We start from the raw sequence: 21471 nt of genomic DNA, 5'->3' as shown, positions 1-21471 counted from the left end.
GTTTACTCTGAAATCTTTGTGATTGTTTGAGCAACTTCCTTTGTTCTTGGTTGGCTCCCAGTAGCTGAGGGTGTGCCAAGACCCGCCAGGGTCCCAAAGGGGAGGATCTTGGTCAGCACCTGGATGCAGGCGGATTGGAAGTCGGACCCTCAGGCAGTGGCTTTTAAAGTCTAAAAATATCTCTTTGGGGGAACACAGGGAGATGGGCTTTTCTGTCTGGTTCCTCAGCACTGATCCCTGGGGTGACAGCCAGTTAAGAACTGGTTCTTGTGTGAACAGTCTCCCACGGAAACTGTGAACACAAGCCCTGCTGCCCACCAGAGCCAGGCTAGGAGGGATGTGCCCTCTGGGCAGCAGTCAGAAGAGCCAAGGTGCCCGGTGTGTGCACAGGCTCCCATCATGGAGCCCCTGGTCACCTGTGGTGGGGCGGAGGGAGACCACAAAGATGGCACCTGTTAGCCTCCTGTCTTCTGGAGAGCATTGCACTCAGCCCCCACATGTGTGTTAAGTTGGACACCTGATCCTCAGGCCACAGCTTTAAGATCTTTGAATAGAGCTCTTTCACAGAAGGGCTGGGCTTTTCTGTCTGCTGCCCGGGCCCTGGGCCCTGGTGGGGGATGGGGAATCCACAATGAGTCTTTGCAAGCCCATTAGGAAATAGTTCTTATGGGTCTTATGGATGGGTCCATTGGTTTTTAGACCTGGATGTTCTTGGGGGACCACCTCTCAGGTGGAAGTCTTAAAAGCCAGGGCACCGGATGTGTATTTCAAACCCTTCACTTCTCAGGGAGAGGTTGGGAGCTGCACATTTCCGCCCACTGGTGTGTCGCCACACCCAGGGTGGAGTTGGGTGGGGCTGTGTCCTGGCCTCTCCTACCATTCTGATGTGCTTTTTCTCTTGTTCACCTGATAATATAGGAGTAGCTCAGCTAGTTTCTCATTATTTTTCAGAGAGAATTGTTCTCTGAATTGTGTGTCCATGGGAGGAGGTAAGTGTAGAAGCCTCCTAGGTCACCCTCTTTACCTGGACTCTATTTTTTAAAAAGAATCTATTTGTTACAGCAACTTAGGCCACACCCCAACTATGATAACAACCCGTGGGAGTTGCTGTCTTCAGAAGCTCCATTAACTGGACAAAGGGTAAAAACTAGTGACTTAATGTGTCAATATCAAGTGATTGGTTTGCCCTGTTTTTCACTTTTCCTTCCCATATTTTTTTATATTGAGGTATAATTAATGATTAGTATAATGCACAGATCTTAAATGTTTGTGTTGATGAATTGTGACAATTTTGTACACCCACATAATCCCCACTGAAAGCAAGACCGAATACTTCCATCACCTCAGGAAGTTCTCTTCTGTTGCACTTCAAGCAACCAGCTTCCCTCCAACCCTAGGCCACCGCCTTCTCACTTCGACCACCGCCGATTCGTTCTGCCCGGTCTAGAACTGGATATAAACGAAATCACACAGGGTGCGCTTTTGTAACTTCTGCTTAACACACTGGTTTTCGTCCATAGTGTCACACATCAACAGTTTGTTCTTTTTTACTGATGGATAGTATCCCATTGTATTAATGTAAGGAGATTTGTTTATCTGTTAACCTGTTGATTGAGATTTGGACTATTTGCAGTTTTTTGACTATTTTGACTGAAGCTGCTGTGAACATTCTTGTGCAAGTTTGTGTGTGTGTGTGAAGATAATATTTTCCTTTCTCTAGAGTAACTACCTAAAAATGGAATTGCTAGATCATAGGGTAAATATAGGTGCAATTTTGTAAAAATCTACTAAACGCTTCTCCACGGTGAGTCATAGGCCCCCGGCAGCGCTGCAGAGCCCCGCGCCCCACGCGCTCACCACACCTGATTGTAGTTTGTCCCAGTGAGTGGGCCGTGGGGTCTAGTGTGGTTTAAATTGGCATTTTCCTGATGGTTTAAATATGTCCATCACCTTTTCATGTACTTATCAGCCATTCATCTCTCTTCCTTTGTCAAATGTCTGTTTAATTCATCTGCCAGGCTTTAAAAAACTGAGTTGCATTTTTATTGCTGATTTGTATTCATGTGTCATTTACATTTGTGTTTATGCATTATGGACGGAAATCTTCTCTCCGTTACCTCCCCACTGATTTCCGACCCACTTGCTCTGAGAACTGTGGTTCTACTTCTGTTAGCAGGCATGTCGTGTCCCTTCTCAATTAGCCGTGCCGATGCCCATATTTAAGTCCCCAGAATGATGATAACCAGGCACATTCCTGCTGTCCCTCCCAAAGACGCTGCTCTCTCATCTACCTGCGGGGCGCACTATTTAACCACACCTGGAAATTATTTTCTTAGTTCCTCATTCCTACGCAAATTATTCCTTAGCTTTTAACTGACACTTGCAAGAAGGCCTTACAATTTGTTCTTAAACCTTGTTCTATCATCTTCAAAATTTATTGTTCAAAAACAAGCCTTCAGGGAGATTTGTAGAAAAGGTCAGGGAATATTTTTTTTGAAGAAGGGAAAAATGTGGAGGAAGAAAAGGATTTGCCTTTTCAGTGTGAAAATATGTCTATTCAGAGTTTTTAATTAGATCAAAGCAATTGTTCCCTGATTTGGGGAAACTTTCATCAGTTTTAAATAATAACATCAAAACATATCTAGTGATACATTATTAAGTGGAGTGTATTATTAAACTTATTATTAAGCCTTTTGAGTAAACTAGGAACATGTCTATTTATATCACAAACTGAAGTTCATGTTCTGCTTCTCCACTTGACAGAACTGTAGTCCTAGAAGGGACATCTTCCCGCCTTTTAATAAATTTGCTTCCAAACCATTTTGTATTAGGTGGATCTGTATTGTTTTTTCTTTTAGTTACAAGGAAGAAAGATCAGTGTTTTTAAGTTCTTATTCCAAAGTCTGTGAGTCCTTTTCTGGGTTATTCTTACCAGCTCAATTCCTATCACCACAAAATTAACTCAATTCCTGTATTCTGTTCTAATTACAGAAGGGAAATACATAGCTCTCTTTTTTCCTTATGTATATTTAAACATGTTGCAAAGTCTTCCTTTAGATATTCCTCCTATTTTAGGGGTGAAATTGAATGAGGTGAAATTCTTATTTTTCCCTAAATTAAAAAAACAACAACAAAGTCTGGATGTTACAGATCTTCCCTTCTGGTCTTTATTCATTCCCAATTAATCCTTTGTGAGCCACGGCCCCCACCCCAAGAATATAAAGACTGTAATTGGAATCATCTGGGTAAGGAAGGCGCACGAAGAGGCCGCTGTAAAGGCTGAGAATGGGGAAGGCACACACGTGGAGACGCGGCAGGAGACAGAGGCCTCCGGAGGCAGAGCTAGGCGGACGGATAGATGGGCGGATGGAAAACCTACACACGCTCTTACATACGCCTCATTCTAAATCTATTGCTCTAGTTACTCTGAGGAACACGGGTGTATGAAGCACATTAAAAAACTGCTTTCCCTTTGACACCTTCTCTGAGAGATGTAAGTTGTGAGTTTGATGGGCTCTTTTTTCTTTATTGTCAGAGAAATCATTTTTACAGAATCAACAACTACAATTATTGATAACGAGAAAATAATGCTAGGGTAATAATCGAGTAGAATAAATCTGTGCCGGTTATCAATTTATTGCCTCTTACCCCCACATTCGTCCTTCATTACTTCTCCTTTATATAGTGAACATGCTAAATTTCCTCAGTAGAGGGCGCTGGAGGGGCAGGAGGAAGGAAAGGACAGTGTTGCTGTTTTGTCTGAATGGGATGGGGTAGGAGGAATCTGATGGAGTTCTGCCCTAGCACAGGTTTCCACGGTGACCTTGCAGCCTCAGCAGGAGGTAATTTTCTCCCAGGCCTGCGAAGTATTGAATAGAAACCCACACCCTGATGGACTCCTGCTTGCATCAATGCCCGGAAGGCATTCTGCCAACACCCGCTCCCCCATGCAGACCCCTGAAACTCCCAGGGTTTCCACTCAGCAGCCAGCCCCTCTCCAGGCCCCCAATACCTGTGCAGGCCCATGCCCTTGATTGCTGGCTTGCACTCTGGAGGGCTGCTTCCTGCTTGCCCAGGGACTGCGGACCAGCTCTGGCCTGGGCAAACCAGTAGACTTCTCTGCTGTCAGTCAGTGGGTTAAGTTCTCTGAGAAGGTCTGAACCCCAGCTGTGGGGAAGGGGCCCTTTCCAAGTTGGTTTTTTGTAGGGTATTCTCCTTGGACTCCAGGGTATCCTATAGAATTCCTTAGATCCTGTAGTCACTGATTTATCAGAATTTTATTCTTTATATATATTAAACTTCCCTTGTTCAACCCTCTATGTAAAGCAATGGCGAAATTGATGTTTTAGCAAGAAATGCAGCTGTTTTTCCCCTTATAGATGAGTGGAGAGAATTTAAAGAATGAAGTAGGAATAAATGAGCCAGTTTCTTTATTTGCAACTTTTTCCTTGCCTAATTTTGATTTTTGTGTTTGCAAATGGGTGATACCTCCTTTCACTTCTAGAAGTGAAATAAACACATTTTTGTTTCATGAGTGAGGCCATCAAATCCACACCAAGAGAAATCCAAGCGCATATGTAGCATGAGGCTTGTGATGAAGCAGCAAATATCTGAGTAGGGTCCCCACTGAAAAGTCAGTCGTGATTTCAGGTTAGCACAAGTATCATGGCAGAACTTCAAATCACTGACATTGTGTTGGCTCTTTTTGAGGAAAACAATTAGAGTAGGTGTAGGGTGAGCTTGAATAAGTGCTTAGCTCATTTAAATTTAAAACAGATCTGGAGAGAAGGGGAAAAAACCCATATCACATCCTTGGGGATTATATAAAAGTAGTGGGGACAGTATTAACTCATAATGATGTAGTTAATGAGAGCAAACGCAACAGGGCTTTGACGTCTGGGATTATTATTACGTGGACTCATGCTAGTCTCATTGTGACCCTAACAACAGAAACTGTACACAGGATTGGTGTCAGTGGCTCCCAACTGTTAAGATGGAGACTCCCAGCCTACTTGGTTGTGTCCAAGCAACTGGCATTGCTGTGATTCTGATACAGAGAATCTTTTCTTTTTTTTTTTTTTAAGATTTTATTTATTTTCAGAGAGGGAGGGAGGGAGAAAGAGAAGGAAACATCTATGGGCTGCCTCTCACACACCCCCAGCCGGGACTTGTCCTGAAACAGGCATGTGCCCTGACCAGGAATCTAACTGGTGACCTTTCAGTTTGCGGGACAACGCCCAAACCACTGAACCACACCAGTCAGGGCCAGAGTGTCTTCTTGCAGGCGTTTACGGAAACCATGAGTTAGTGTCTGAATGAGCTCCCATAAAAGTGAGGTTTATCTAGAATAAATAGGAAGACTTCGTATGGCCCTTTCTCATGTTAAAAATGGTCTTTATCCTTTTACCCCATGCTTTGTCTCCGAGTTGAGGCAGCAATGAGTGCCCTGTCTCCAGTAAACTTTCTGTATAAAGCGGCTGTCGTGTCCTCCTGGCCTCTTATGCATTGCTGGAGACGGAGAAGTTATTTCTGGCTGAAGTTTTTACTTTTTCTTGCCCACAGTAAGGTGAATAAAACACATGCTGTTCTCAAAAAGAAAATATAAATAATTCCAACCTAACAGAATAAAGCAAATAACATTATGGAAAATTAAAGAGAAGTAAATTTGGAACCACATAGAATAAAAAGCCAATACTTCCCTTAGTATCCAGAAAAAAAAACAAACCCCAACATCTTAGCAAAAGATGTTTGAATAAAACATAAACTTACAGGCAGAGCTCATGTGAGGAACAACCGTGATCTAACTTTTGAAATCAGACGTGATTTTAAGATCAGACATTGCTAATGGAACACCAGGAGAAGTGGGACGTCCCAGGCTGGTTTCTCCTGGTGTACGCCCCAAAGGCCCTCGGTGAGGGCCTCGCTCCTAACGGCAGAAAGCCACTGGTTCTTAAGGGTCAATCCAAACTCGCTAATCTTCACGTGAAAACTAGTTGTGCAAAATGAATCCTAAAATATTCCCCTGGAGGAAAGGAAAAGTGTTTGGTTTCAACAGCGTCTCTCGGAGGAAGTCCCACTTTGGATCCTCCCTGCATTCTTTGGGGATAAGTGGCCACAAGGAACAAAAAACAGTCTGAGGAAAGGCTGAGTCAACCAACACGTGGCAACACGCTGAGGAGCTTCCCAAGTGGCCCGGGGAGGTAGAATGCCTCCTAATTTTGTCGCAGGACATTGTCCTCTCGAGACCCCACAGGTTTCTTAATCTCAGAACTTGGGTTATTGCAAGGCCATCCTAGTCCCACCTGACTTCTGATGGGATGTGGTGTTTCTGAAACGATCACCGTCACAGGGACAAGTTACTGTGGACAAACATTCTCAATTTCATGTGTGTCTTGAAATCTTGACCAGTAACCTGCTCTGCTCCTGATCTCTCTTGATTGAGAGGGTATTATTGGGAGGAAAAAGGATGGCTTCCACTGTAGATGGCTTTTTTTTTTTTTTAAACACTGGGGAAAAAAATGCAAAATAGTAAAAGGATAAAGAATAGGCTTAATTCTTTAAGCCTGGCTGGTGTGGCTCAGTTGGCTGGAGTATTGTCCCGTTTACCAAAAGGCTGCTGGTTCCACTCCCCGTCAGGGCACATGCCTGGGTTGCAGGTTTGGTCCCTGGAAGGTGTGTGTATGAGGCTGTTTCTCTTCCTCCCTTCCCCTCTCTCTAAAAAGAAATAAAATCTTAAAAGAATTAGATTTAAAAGTTTACACTTGGTACCTCACTCTATCCACGTAACAACAGAATGCCGTCTCAGTGCAGCAAAAGGAGAGGCCACCAGGGAGGGACATAAGCTTTCAGGTGCTTGCGGGGTGCCACACAGCATCACCTGCTACACCACTACAGGGGTCACTAAGTGTGACGCATACAAAGTAGAAAAGTGATTGAAAAAGACTGCAAAATAGTCCCAATCAAATCCTTGAGAAGAATAATTTTGGAGTGTTGGGAATCAGGACCCTTAGACCCCTTTCAGCCACTGCACGAGGAGCAGCTGGAGACATTTAGTCGCTGGCTTCAGCCTGGTCTGACTGACGTAAAGAGCTGCTCGGTGTCAGCCAGACACGGCAATTATCAAGTGGGGTTGATTCAGGCTCCCATGTTGGCCTAAGTCTAATGAAATGTGTTAGATGGGTCTTCTCCACTTCAAAAGGATCATGCGGAGTGGCCCTTGAAAGCTGTCGCTGGTCCCGATTCCCTGGGAAATGGGGCCTCTGGCTGTAAGAGAGGCTTTAGAAAACATTCCTGGAAAACCAAGGTGCTGTCTTACTGGATGAGTGGAGTCGGTGTATGATCTCCAAAGATGAAAGCAAAGGCTTTGGCTGATTGCTCATAAGAAATTTCTGGGCAGCTTACTGGTTCTAGGTTCATCAAAAGACACCTGTATTGGGGACCAAAACTAGTTTTGAAATTTTAAACCAGGAGATAAATTTACTAAGGAGTAAATTTACTAAATTTAAACCAGGAGATAAAACATACTAAGGAAAATTTTACTCTCGTACAAATTTTACTCTCTAGGGCTGGCTGCTGTAGTACCTGCAGCCCAGATTAGCAGAGGTGGTCACCGCCACGGTTCAAGCACCCGTAAAACCAGCAACGACGGCACTCCAGCACAGCCTAGGATGCACCCCCTGCTCAAGGTGGGAGGGAGGCTGCTGCCGTCTTCAGCAGCTGTGGACAGGGCCTGCCTCTGGCCCGCGCCTCCTCCCACGGTTCCGTCTGTTTTCACGGGCTCCCAGCTCGGTCTCTGGAGCACCCTCCAAGACGTTATTAGAGCACGATGGTGCAAAGTCAACGTTCAGATGCTGAGGACACTGTTAAAGGTGATGGGTAGGTTTGACATTTGAAAAACCAAAATTTTAAAAAACAGCATCATTAAAAACCACCTGATAATCTCTCTCACTAAATAGGCTGTGTTTAGCCCAGATCCTCTACGGGACAGCGTGAATTTGGTTTTGAATTGTCTGGAATTCTGACCTTCCTCTTGTCCTATAGGCTGGTGAGTTGCCGTCCCTTTTTGTAAAACAGCTTCACCTCCCCAGCAGTGATGACAGGAAGCCTTAGGAAGTGATGTGGCACCCTTGTTGCCCCGGAGCCTTCTTCCTCGTGGTGCATGTGGCCCTGCGGGCTGCAGGAGTGGCGTGGGGCGGACCCGCAGCAGTGGGGAGAGGGGTCCCCCCAGGACTTGGTTTCATACAGGTGTAGGAGATCTGCTCGGATTTATAAAGATAAGTCAGACGAGAGTTTAAGAAAAAAGAAATCTCCATGCTCAATGTGACTATCTTTGGAATTCTTCATTTCATTAAGATTTTTCACAAAATACAAAGCTCAAACATAATTGTCTACATCCCCCACAAAACAGAATCAAATGAGTGGTTAGCACACAAACATAATGATCCTTTTCACTTTTAAAAATATAAATAACAACAATGTTCAGGGCTTTACAGTTTTCTTCTGTGTGTGTGTGTGTGTGTGTCTTTAAGGTTTTATGTTGCAGACCCTTCGTTAATGAGTCCTTGTACCTGTCGTCAGGACACACTGCCCACAGCAGGAAGGCCACCGTGGGCCCATTCCCGAGGGTGACACACACTGATCTCTGTTGCCTCAGCCTGCAGAAAACTAATCAAACGCCCTCCTGTCAGTTCTGTTTCGTCAATTTCCTTCCTATTACAAAGTAATAATAGAAAGGGGTAGGTTCCCAGCAGCAGTCCAGCTCTCAGGAGATCAATCATGAAGGGTGAGAAGGAAAAAAACAGGTTCTCTCCTGGATGGAATCTTTTCCTTTTATCCAGGAACCCCCGCCCCCAAACCCATAGAGTTTAAACAGTGGTTTGTGCTGAAACATTTTTCAGATTAAATAGAGTGGAAAGAAAGGGCGATCTTTTTGTTGGGTGTTTGAGAAGAGATTAAAGCGGAGAGGTTAATGCTGGGGGAATACCACGGAAAGCGCGCCCCCCCACAGGAGCAGTTTCGCTCGTGAGGTCCGGGGGCAGAGCCAGGGCCCCGGCCTTGGGAATGAAATCCGAGGGGAGACTCTCCAGCAGGCACTTGACTTGCTCCTGGCCCAGTTTGATCTTGTCGTCTAGCATCCGCTGCTCAATGAGGAGAGTTGACTTCATTTTCACAAAATGCTGGTAATCCTGGAGCTGTTCCTCTGAAAGGTAGTTGGCCAGGATGTCCAGCACCACACGTTCCCTCCGGTCCAGGTTCTCCTTGAGCTCCCGGGCGTCCTCGTGCTGCCCTGCCAGGACCTTCCTCTTCTCGTTGAGCGAGCTCTGCAGGGGCAAAACAAGCAGATCAGCCAAGGACACGGAAGGGAGGAGCCACGCTGCCTGCAAAGACACCTTTCACAGGGCTGCAAAATAGCCAAGTTTTTATTTCAGTTGTTACTGTAAAGAGAGTCAATGTTTTTGAAAAACAGTTTATTACCCTTCAGTTGCACACGTATGGTTCTCCAACTTGTAAAGGCATGTGGCAGCTTTAATTTGAGAGATTACCCTGAATTGGCTGGGGTAATGACTCAACTTTAGGCTTCTACACTTAAAAGCACAATTAATGATTCCTCTTATATCAGATTTGTAGACTAGTCAAAATCATGGAGATACAAGGTAGGAGGGTGGTGGCCAGGGCTTAGGAGATGTAGAAATAAGGAGTTATTGTTTAATGAATATAAAATTTGTTTTGCAGGATGAAAGAATTCTGAAAATGGATGCACAATAATATGAATTAAATACTACTGAATTAGGTACTTTTAAATAATTAAGAGGGCCAATTTTATGTTATGTGTAGCTTACAACAATAAGAAACCTAAAGAAAAAAGACAATCATCAAGAATTTATATTTATGTGGTTTTCCAAGTCCTGGCCAGCAGCCCCTAACTTGGGAATTAGAAATGCAAATTTTCAGGTTGTTTCACCTACTGAATCAAAAGCTGTGGGGCAAGGCCCGGAAACCTGGTGTAGCAAGCTTTCCAGGTGATTCTACCACAGCTGGAGTTTGAGGTCCTCTGTCCCGATCCACAGTCAATGACAGGAACACTGTATTTACCATTTCTAGAGAAACCAGTTTCCATTTTCCAGTTCTCTTTCACTTCTCTGAGTCTAACATGATTGGAATTCTATTTAATAACAATGGCAATCTCCTATCTGAGGGTTTCTTATATAAACCCAAAGGTAAGGTAGCGTGTTCTCTTTAGGGCTGATGTACTTTATAGAAATTTTTAATGTGTGGCGTTTCCCTACCCCCCAACATGCTGACATGTAATGAATGTCATTTTAAAAATTGTATATTTAACCATTCGGCCTTTTCAGGCCAATGTGATTGAGAAACATTAAAATGGAAATTAATCAAGAAATAGATTATTTAAATATACATCTCAATACAAATTAGCTTATGTAGAGTCATAAAGGCTCACGCGTCTTTGCCCTAACTTTCTTTGAACTGCCCCATCCTAATGTAACAATGTCTATGGGAAAAGTGCAGTGATAGGTTTATCTCACAAATCTCTCCATTTTCATAGGCTTCCTTGCCCAATCAGAAAAATATACCTAAAAAAACCAACAACCCTGATTTTGAATGAAGACACCTTTCAAGATACTGTAGAGATAGATGTAAATTAAGAAGTGAGGACCTCTTTTTCACTTTTACAAAAATTATGTGGTGATGAAGTGAGACTCGACTTGGGGTGGTGAACACACAACACGATGACTGGCTACAGAAGTGCACACCTGAAACCTACATACTTTAATTAACTAACGCCACCCCAGTAAATTCAATATTTTAAACACCAGAAATCTCTAGAGAATGATGTAATACCTGTGTACTTGTCTTTAACTGTGCTGAGTCTCAACATGAACGTTCTTTATATTTGCTTGAGATTAAAAATAAAGAAGTAGATTCAGTGGAAGCCTTCCACATACTTACCTCAGTCCCCGTCTTCCCTCTCCCTCTTCTCTTTGGTAACTGTTATCCTGAATTTGGCATTTGTTGAACCACATGTTCTTCCTTCTCTCATTCCTATTGGTACTTTTAGTTTCTTAGCAATGACTAATTATAAAAACTAATACCGATAGAGTATTTTGCAGGTGGGAAAGCACTTACTTGTGTTTGAGAGTGTATGCAAGCGTTGTGCTGAGCTGAACATGACTGTGGAGCAACTTCTCCCCCTAACTGAAAACTGCTCCCATGTTCCTGCCTCAGAAACCTGCAGCATCCAGCCGAGTGGCCAAATTCAGAATCACCTTTTGCTCCACCCTTCTTCTCCTGCAACACACTTGCTAATTCAGACTCATTTTCTGTTCTGTCCCCATGACAATTGCCCAAATTAACAGCCTGAAGCCCTTGTGCTTGTATATAGTTGTATATTCCGTGTATGCTTGTATATTCTGTTGTATAAATGTAGCACAACTGCCTGATGCAATCCCCTACTGACGGACACTTAGGTAGCTTCCATATCTTGACTATTGTAAATAATGCTGCAATGAAGACAGAGGTGCATATATCTTTTGAATTGTGTTTTGGATTTTTTTGATAAATACCCCGAAGTGGAATGTCTGGGTCATATGGTAGTTCTATTTTTTAATTTTTTGAGGAACCTCCAGATTGTTTTCCACAGCAGCTGCACCAGGTTACAATCCCACCACAGTGCACAAGCGTCCCCATTTCTCCTCATCCTTGATAACACTTGTTGTTTGTTGATTTAGTGATGACAGGCATTCTGACAGGTGAGGTGATAGCTCATTGTGGCTTTAATTTGCATTTCTCTGATGATTAGTGATGATGTCCATCTTTTTTTAATAAGCCTATTGGCCATCTGTATGTCCTCTTTGGAGAAATGTCTATGCAAGTCCTCTGGTCTGATTTTATTGGTGTTCTGAATACCCCTTTTGATTGAGCTATCAAGTAAAAAAAAAAATCAGGGGTCTACTTCCTGTCCTATCCCTACTTTTCTAATTTTTGTCTATGTCTATAATTTGCCATTTTAAAAAACAAACCAAGTAATCACTCTATGTTCTAGCCATACCAACCATATGAAAATCTGTTTCTGAAAATGTCAGGGTCTGTCTTTACTTTGCCCATGATATTTCTTCTAAACTGTGAAGCCCTTCCACTCTTCGTCCACCAACAATTGTTACATTCTTCTAGGCTCTATTAAGCGCCACTTGCATCAAGTCCCCCTCCCCTGCGAGGTGCTGCTGGGCTCTGACTTTATTGCTGTGCTGCTGCCTTTCAGATACATTTGCTGCTTCGGCACTGGATTTAGGTGGTGAGTTCCTGGAGGGCAGGGCCTGGGTTTTAGCCGGCGCTCATCCCTAGCACACACAGCACCCGCCGTGTTACAGCTTCTCACTCCTTGTTTGCTGAGTGGAAGGAGGAGGAAAGAACAACCCTGTTGAGGCAGCACGACTGGGCAGTTTCCAGAAGAGGAAGCTAAGGCTCTGCACATTCGCATGAGGAGGGCACTCACTGGGCGCAGAGCTGCAGAAAGTTTCTGGATGTACAGTCACCTTCACAAATGCTCGCCACCTGGGCTTTTCCTAATCCTTTAACAAATTTTTTGAAAGACATCTTTCCTTTTAATGCACTACTCAGGAGAAATAATTGGGGGATCCCTGAGAGCACTGAGAGAGCTGGAGTTAGGAGGAGCCAGAACAAAGGAGTGTCTTGATGGCTGGAGCACTTGTCACCTGCAGACGCATGTGTGGGTGGTGTGTGTGCGTTACGATGGCCTGTGCCGTCTGACTTCCTTGCTAAGGTAGTTCCATGGGAGCAGGGATCTGTCTGCTTTGTTCTCAGATACAGCTCGAGCGCCGGGACGAGTACGTGGCACACACTGGACACCCAGTGGAGCTGTGTCGTACAGATGAGTAGATGAAGGATGCCCTGTAGCTGTGCAGTTACGTTCATCGAGGCGAATGACACTGGGGCCTGGGGCAGGACTCCTCATACACTGGCCCTGTCACTTCCTGGTCTGTTGTGCACATTCCAAGTGTGTGAGCCTAGGGTGCCGCACACAGAGCAAGGACCTGAACTCTACCCAGTATGACCATCCTGTTACCACCTGTCCTCTTCTGTCCAGTGAGTGGCGTGGTGCAGACACTGGGTGCATCCTGACTGAGTGCCTGCGGCCCTCCAGGTGAACTGCACATTCTGGGACTTGAGCTCACACTCCTGTGCCCCCTTCTCATCCCCCCACATTCTGTTGTCCTCTCTTGTTTAAGGTCAACACCCATGAGGAAGGAAGGAAAGACACTCTGGCACCTGTGTGCTTGCTTCCCTAAGTGTCCCCGAGCCTGCAGTGTCAGCATTACATCTTGGCAGGGGACATGCCGCCTTCTCTGTTTCCCAGTTATCTACACTTTGGCCCCTCTCCCTGCCCCAAATAGATTGTGATCTTTCTGAGAGAAGGGATCTTGTCTAATCGTACTTCTCTGTGTATGTGGGCTCAGAGGGAAGACCTGAATGGAGGCGCTAGGCCACCTACCCTTTCTTCCTTACTGGCATCTTCACTGAGGCCACTAAGGACGTTCTCCACACGGGCCAGGCGCCCTGACAGGGACAGCAGCAGGTTTACCACCTTGTCCAAGTCCCCGATGAACATCTTGTATTTGTCAAACTCATTGGGCTTGCACAGCTCACTGATCAAAGCCTCCACCTCTTCTCCCAAGGCGTTGTTGAGCTTGATGTCCATTAGCAGACTCCCCTTCGCTTCTTGGAGAGTCTCAAGCTTGTGGGTGAGGCTTCCAATCAGCTCGGCCTGTAACCGAGACACATAGCAGAGGTTAGTCAACTGGAGAGGGCCCTGGAAGGAGGATTCAATTCTCCCAACCGCATCCTGTCTTTTCTTCAAGGCTCAGCTGAAGCCCCCCCATTCTATACAGACTGCCCCCCAACATTAGGCCACAGTACTCCTTCCTTTCCCCAAATGCCTACAGCTGTCTTCCTCCAAACCTATTCAGTTCTCACAGGCCAATGCTTGATTATAAATTGCCTCCTAATGTTTTCCAATTGTTTTATGCTGTGTACAGCTCTGACTCGACTGGTTTTTAAATTTTTTAAAGACACACTCTCATTTGATCCTCACAACAAAACCATGTCATAGGCAGATAGGATAAATATTATTGTTTTACAAATAATGAAGCCAAGAGCCAAAGAATTGTGGGACTTGCCCGAGATCACCAAGCTGGGTTGGATATTAATCACAGATGCCGTTTGTAGAGCAATCACACGCACTGTCAGAGAAATGACTGCATTCTGTCTTCCCAACACTTTTGAAGTAGATACTATTTTATCCACATACAACAGGTGAGAAACCAAGACTCGCTGAGGTGAAGTGAGGTCTAAGACACACGTACCAGGAAGTGGGACTGCCCTGAATGCAAACCAGCCTGACTTTAGGGGCTGCTCTGGGACAATTGTTATAGTCACACAAGACCTCATAGGAATTCAGCTCCTTGTTCTCTCCACTGCACCCACTCTTTCCACTTACCAGGGCTATGTAACTGGTCACTTTAACTTCTACACATGTAAAACAGTCACACAAATAGCCAACATATTTTAATTGAAGGAATAAAGTGAAGGTCTTAGTAGCTTTGAGCTTGACTTCATTTATATGAAGTGTCTACTACTACTTTGAGGCATGAAAAATTAAACTCCATGGCTTTTGAATCTTTTATTTTTCTCTTAGCCTAAGGTGGCTATGAAAAAAGGACATAATCATTGGGGTTAAAACCTATTGCCTTATCATTAAAAAGGTTCCAGCTCAAGTGTGTGTGGGTGCGCATGCATGTGTAACAAAGCTGTGTGGCTTTTGTTGGAAACTTGGTACAAAAGGGTCACAATTTCTATGTCAGTAAATCTTCATTTTAAAGGAAGGGAAAAAATAGAAAATCTTGACTAACAGAATTAAAGGGTACTGATGACTTTTTTGTGTTATTTCTTCAATATCAGCACCATAGAATGATAATCACAATGATGCAGGGAGATATTTATTTCTCCATGATCTGCCCATCTTGGAGCTGGGCCACCTGATGTACTTCAATCTCACGTTCTTGAAATGTCTGAGTTCTGGGTGATACCTTATTGTCTTCCCAACTTGCCTAATCCCAGAGGCTGAAAGATGATGAAAAGAATTCCTATCTGCTACACCCTCTCATCCATGGGGTATAATCTTAGATTTCCGCAAGCTGTTTGTTAAGGCGAAGTCAATGTAAAAAAAATTTTAGTAGTGGAGATACGCATGCAGATATATACGTGTGTGTGTGTGTGTGTGTGTATGTTACATTACTCAACTGAAGAGACTGAGCCCAGAATAATTCAGGTGGGAGAGAATATTGCTTAGTATTAATTGTTTAATATTCCTTATAGTTTCCTAGAAAGCTCATTGTTTCCCCCAAAATAATTCTGGCTGCCAGCACTGGTATTTGCCTACAAAGTAACCTGCTAGGTCTCTCCAGCAAAACCGGCAGCAGGATGTGGTGATTGTGCTTGGTGGTATCAGGCCCCATGATGAGAACAGCAAGGGCACTGCAGTGGGAGAATAAGCACTGTCGGCTGCCACGTCTCCCCACATTCCTGGGAGACAGGGTTGCCACGAGTCAAATGTTGTCATTCCTGTTTTTCAGAGAGACGAGAGACACTAACATGTACATAAAGTCAGGTCAGGACTTTTTAACCTGTTAGCTTGCATTTCCTAGGCTTGACACTGTAAGTGTCCCTGAATGCTACTTTGCTATAGAAAACCAGGTAACACCAAAATCCCAAGAGGCAGTTTACTGAGCAGCCATGTTTCTCTCATTCCAACCGAAGGAAAAGGTCTTCTGCTTATTCAAGGCTTTGTGATCCATCTCAACCTCACATCTTGTGCAGTAGTTTCATAAAAGCCCTTTAAAGAACTAAACAGAAGATAGCTAGCAGCTTTGTGTTTTCCTTATTCCTGCAAATACGACTCCCTCTGAAACTAACATTGTGTGTCACTTCTGGAAGGAAAACAAAACACTTAATTAATAATTCAATTAAGCCCTGACTGGGTGCCTCAGTTTGTTAAATCGTGGTTCCGTGCACCAAAAGGTTGCAGGTTCGATCCCCAGTCAGGGAGCCTATGGGAGGCAACCGATTGATGTTTCCCTCTCACATTAGTGTCTTCTTCTTTCTCTCCCTAAAATCAGTAAAAACATAGCCTTGGGTGAGCACTGAAAGAATTTAATATCATTAAGAAAACATCTCCTTATGGCTCTCAGTTACTATTATTGTAAGGGATAGTATGATGATTTTTTAAAATTCCAAATGAGCAGAAACCGGTAAGAATAAATCTGTCTTCACATGTCGGGGTGAGCAGTGAAATGAGAAAAGAACTCTTTCTCTGAGCTTCTGCTGAACTTGGCTCCTCAACTTTCTCAGGCTCTTCCAATTTGAGTAAGGTTATGATGTCCTAGAAATGTCCTAGTTCTGGCTTTAATGGTGACAGGTCAGCAGGGCCGAAAGGGCAGCCACCAAGTAAGCACAGTTCAGTGGGTGAGGAGGGGCTAAAGAAATTACTGACATAGCTGAACAGCCATCTGTGACCAGGCTTAGCAGTTCAATCTACTCAGGCCTTCCTCTGTTTCGGTCTTCCAAGACACCCCTGTCGGGCAGAACCATAAGGCATCAGTACAGGAGCTGATGTGCACTCCAGGCTCCGTGGAATGAGGAAGAACAGAATGAGATGAAAATGCCTAGGAGTGACCTCGAGGCTTCTGTGGGAAGGACCAACACACATTTTGTGGCATTTTGGTTTCTGAAAGCTATTTGCTGGGATGCAATGTGATATATCAACAGCTTGGCCGTATGTGCTAATGCAAGCATACAATAGCAGTCACTTCTGGCCCAAATATTGCATATTTGGATGGCATTTGAATTTTTTATATTACCAAGCCTTTAAAATTAAAATGCATTTGAAAGGGACTGAGTAACTGAAGGCAACAAGGGAAAGTTGGTTGTACTAAATGGCCATTTCTTTGCCAGGTAGATCTCTTCCCCCCAAAAAACTACCAACTTCTACCTGCACAATTTACTGGGGAGAGAGGAGATATTTTGGGTGGGCACTGAAAAAAAGACATATTAGTCTCTTGGGAGCTGCTTAATTTGCAAAGTTACTGACATTTATCTACTTCTCATCTGGGATAAGCTGAACTCGACCTGTGTGAGATGCTATTTATAAGGGCTGTTTCTCTACACAGTCTCGCAGCCCCTTGCTCCCACCTCACCACGTGTATGCAGTGGTCCTGCCGGGTCCTATCCCATCTCACCGGTCCAGGCCAAACACGGACCGGAGTCAGGAGGCAGGCTCTGCCAGAAAACTCACCATCAGGCAAGCCAGTTGACCTTTTGTGTCTGAGATTTCTTACCACAGCAAGGGGATAATAATACCTGCCAAAACTAATAATAATGTTTAAATACTGAGCTCCTTCTCTGTGCCAGGTGTTATTTAAGTGCATTACTATTCAATCACCACTTACAACAACCTGATCAGATAGATCCTATTATTATCCTGGTTTTACTGATGAGGAAAGTGAGGTTATTTAACTTGCCCAAGCTCATGTGGCTAGAAAGTCAGGCTTAAACCCAGATCAGCTGGCTCCCGCATTCAGGTTTCTAATCACTACATTAGAACATTATGAAGCTTGCACTGGCTGTATGGCTCAGTGGATTGGGTGCTGACCTGCGAACACTGGTTCGATTCCCAGTCAGGGCACATGCCTGGGCTGTGGGCCAGGTCCCTGTTGGGGTCATGAGAACAGCAGCTGACTGATGTTCTCTCCTTCTCTTTCTCCCTCCCTTCCTTTCCCTCTAAAAATAAAGATTATGAAGCTTAAGCAAAAAAAAAAAAAAAAAAAGCTCATACAAGTACTTTGGAAAACATAAAAGTATCATGTCTGGTTCCAGTTATTATTTTTGTGTGTGCTATCATTAAGATTAGGCAACAGTCTGAAGACCACACATTATTCCTTTTAGGTAGATGCCTCTAGGGGAATATTCGACTTCTCCCCACCCTCTAGCTTCAATTTCCCTTCTGAGAACTTGTGCCCACAGTGTTGCCGACAATGTCACTAGGAACACAGGTGGCCTCTGCCGATGGACTGTGTGCATCTCGAAAGAGTGATTCAGGACTCCTAGCCCCGTGGCCGGGTGCAGGGGCAGCGTGCAATTCTGGCCCCTGCCACGAGACACTAGGGCGGATACCGGCAGCAGCCACGGCTGTTTTCTTGGCCGACTTTTGCCCACAGGAGTCAGGGGCCATTTCTGTCCTGATGGCAGAAACTGAGCCAAACCTCTGTCTCCGGTGTCTTGACCTGATCAAAGCAGAAGGTCACGGGGCACTCGACTGCCATGTCACATATCTTCCAGCACATCCTCTGTCAAGAGTGGTTCGCGACCATTTTCTCTTGGGCAGGCTTGCAACCAGAAGTTGTCACATTTACTTAGTATGGTCTCTTGGTATCAGGAATTTTTGATACACAAGAAACAGTATTTCTTTAAATTCCACTGAGCTCACCCTACTCCCTCCCGAAATGATCTTCCTGATTTTCCTGTTTCTGTCCTGACAGGCACCCCTGGCTCTCCTCTCTCCCATGTTGCACATCCAATCTGTTACCAGTTCCATTCATTTCACCTTTTTTTAATCCACCTGTTTCTCACTGCTTCCACTACATTGCCCTTAGACTCCCGTGGTCATTCTCCTGGATGGTGTCACACCCTCCCCTCGACCTTCCCCTCCTCTTGTCTTACTCCACACGCAGCTGTTGGAGAGACTTTTCTACAAGACAGATCCACCCCTCCCCTGCTGATAAACCCAGGGAGGGACTGAGAGAGGGGGCGACCGGTGATGCTGGCCGAGATGGGTTAACCCAGCACAGCCTCTCTCTCCAGCTACCACCCTGGGTTCTGAAGGGGGCTCTGTAAGGTGAAGTGTGGCAGTGCTGCAGGGAGGGGAGCCAGACTCGAAGTGAACCCAGAGTGGGGGGTGGGTTTCTGGTTTCCCCCACCTTTTACATTCTAGCTCCTACCTGAGACTAGCCTCAAGGCAGAACCACAGACAGTATGGCGGCAAAAACTCCGAGAAAAGCTCTGCCTTCAAAAGCAGAGAACGAGAGAAAGGGGCCTCTGTGAGCCCAGGAGAGTGGGGGATTCCTGGTGTAACCCTCCCTTCTCTCTCTTCCACCCTGACACCCCATAGGTGACTCCACTTACACAGCACTGCACTGCACAGGGGTGGCTCTGACATTTCAGACCCCAAGAGAAAACTCTTCTGATCAGAGGAACTGGGGAAAGGACCCGTGGTCCAAAGGGTACGAGGGGAATCCTCAGTATCTTTTCTCTTTCGTTGAGGGCAGTCCCAGCCGTGCAGAACTGCACAGGATGCTGTAACCACAAGAACTCGTCTTTCTAGCCAGATGCTCAGGAAAAGGGGCTGCTGGGAACCAGAGAGAATGGGGAAAAGATCCCCTAATTCTGTGTATGAACTGACATAAGTCCTAGGCCCACCCTCAAGCTGTGCGTGTGTGGGACGGACTCAAAGTGGCAGAGTCTGGCTAGCAAAGGCTGAGACCCGACCGTGAAGGAAGCAATTCCCCGAGTCCCCAGACAGGAAACCCTGAACGGCTCGAGCGTGGGACACAGTGATGGACACAGTGATGCCTCTGAAAAGTGAACCGCCCCCCAGAGGGGGGGATGCAACTGGTAGTCAACATTTTCTGGCAGACTTTAAGAGAACCCAGAGTCTCAGAACATAATACTGAAAATGTATCAGAATATAATACCAAATCACCCACGATCAAAAGAACCAACGTTGAAGTTATTACCAAAACCTTTCAAGTAGTCTTTATACTTCATGATAAAAGTAAACTCTTGAAAAGACAGATGTTCTATGCAAAAAAAATAGATTCTACAAAAAAACTAACTACATAGAAATTTTGGTATAGAAAACTATAATAATTCGAAATTTAAAAAAAAAAACCTGACAGAATGGAGAGAGGCATCAGTGAACTTGAAGATAGATCAATCAGAGAAACTGACAGAAAACACTGAAAAAAAAAAAAAAAAAAACCCCTCAGAGCTTCAGGAACGTGTGGGGCAATATTAAAAGGTCTAACATTTGCATCACTGGAGACCCCAAAAGAGAAGAGACAGATCAGTGCACAAAAAACATTTGAAGACATAATGACCGAAAATTTCCTAAATTTGGCAAAAGACATACATTTACATCATCAAAAAGCTCAGCAAACCCCAAACAGGATAAACCAGAGAAAATCAGGCCCATCCATAGCATAATCAAACTGCTGAAAATTACGGAAAAACATTTTGAAAGCAGCCAAAGGAAAACAACCCACTGCTCGTAGGAGGAACTAGTATTTAAATGTGCATTTCTCACAGAGACCAAGGAAGCAAGAAGAGAGAGGAGCAACAATGATAAAGTATGGAAAGGTACAGGCAACCGAGAATTCCAGTGAAAATATCCTTAAGGAATGACAGAATTCTTAGTTGAAGAAAAACTATTGGGTTGGCCAAAAAGTCCATTTAGATTTTTTCATAACATAAAAGACACATTTTTTTATTTTCACCAGTAACTTTATTGATTTGGATATTTTGAGTATGTTGGCTATCTCCTGCTATTGGCTTCTAGTGGGTGGAGGCCAGGGGTGCTGCTAAATATCTTCCCATGCATAAGACAGACTCGTAATAAAGAATTATTTGGCCAAAATGTCAGTAGTATCAAGAAACTTCACAAACCAATTTTGACATGTTTGATCAGTCACAGCATTTCTCCATACCCTACACAAATCATTTTTTTGCATTTCAGTTGTGTTTTTACCTTTTTTGAAATAATAAAGCACAATATGCTGAAAATGTTGCATATTTCCTTCCACCTTCAGTATTAAAATGGCTGCACAAAAATTCACCACTTTCGATAAGTTTAAAAAAAATCCACACTGATAGAACAGCTGTCACAGTACAATCTAATAAAATTATGTTTAAGTCAAAGACAACTAAGCTCCACTACAGCCCTTGTAGAGAAAAAAACTAAATGAACTCTTTGGCCAACCCAATAAAAGAAATGTGTCACCATCAGAACTACTGTAAAAGAAATGCTAAAGGAAGTTTTGCAGCTGAAAGGCAGCCAGAACAGAGGGAGACCCGGGACTTCAAGGATGAAGGACAGAAAGGGGCAGCTGAGCACCATCTGAGTCACTAGTGGTCTCTCGGGGAAAGGCGGTTCTGAGGAACAACGGCCGTTCGGCCTTCTGAAATTTTCCACTGGGTCTCTAAGCCAAAGCCCTTTGCCTTCAGAACTGAGACTCATGGGCTCTGTTCACACACATTTTTGCCAGTAGATATGGCGGCGTTTAGCCAAGGAAGTGACAGGGCTGATGTTAAACTGTCTTCAGTTTT

General features: G+C 44.4%; 1 protein-coding gene and 1 long non-coding RNA gene across 7 annotated transcripts in view; one reads left to right on the top strand and one right to left on the bottom strand.

Moving 5' to 3' along the window:
- The window catches only part of LOC119050636 (uncharacterized), a 59788-nt gene that overhangs the window by 6254 nt on the left and 32063 nt on the right, over positions 1-21471 (top strand). The gene's annotated exons all lie outside the window — the stretch shown is intronic.
- The window catches only part of SHROOM3 (shroom family member 3), a 281246-nt gene continuing 268089 nt past the window's right edge, over positions 8315-21471 (bottom strand). For all 6 annotated transcript variants that reach the window (XM_037147043.2, XM_037147044.2, XM_037147045.2 and 3 more), the window contains 2 exons: positions 13529-13801; positions 8315-9320 (listed from right to left, as the gene is read on the bottom strand). In XM_037147043.2, coding sequence (XP_037002938.2) covers positions 8952-9320; positions 13529-13801 — 642 coding nt within the window. In that variant the 3' untranslated portion in view covers positions 8315-8951. The remainder of the gene's footprint in view (positions 9321-13528; positions 13802-21471) is intronic.

The sequence above is a fragment of the Artibeus jamaicensis genome, unplaced genomic scaffold (assembly GCF_021234435.1).
Source record: "Artibeus jamaicensis isolate MK-2021 breed Jamaican fruit bat unplaced genomic scaffold, CSHL_Jam_final scaffold_1031, whole genome shotgun sequence".
Classification (NCBI taxonomy): domain Eukaryota; kingdom Metazoa; phylum Chordata; class Mammalia; order Chiroptera; family Phyllostomidae; genus Artibeus; species Artibeus jamaicensis.
The sequence above is the reverse complement of the archived record's forward strand: the minus strand, read 5'-3'. Positions and strand labels throughout refer to the sequence as shown.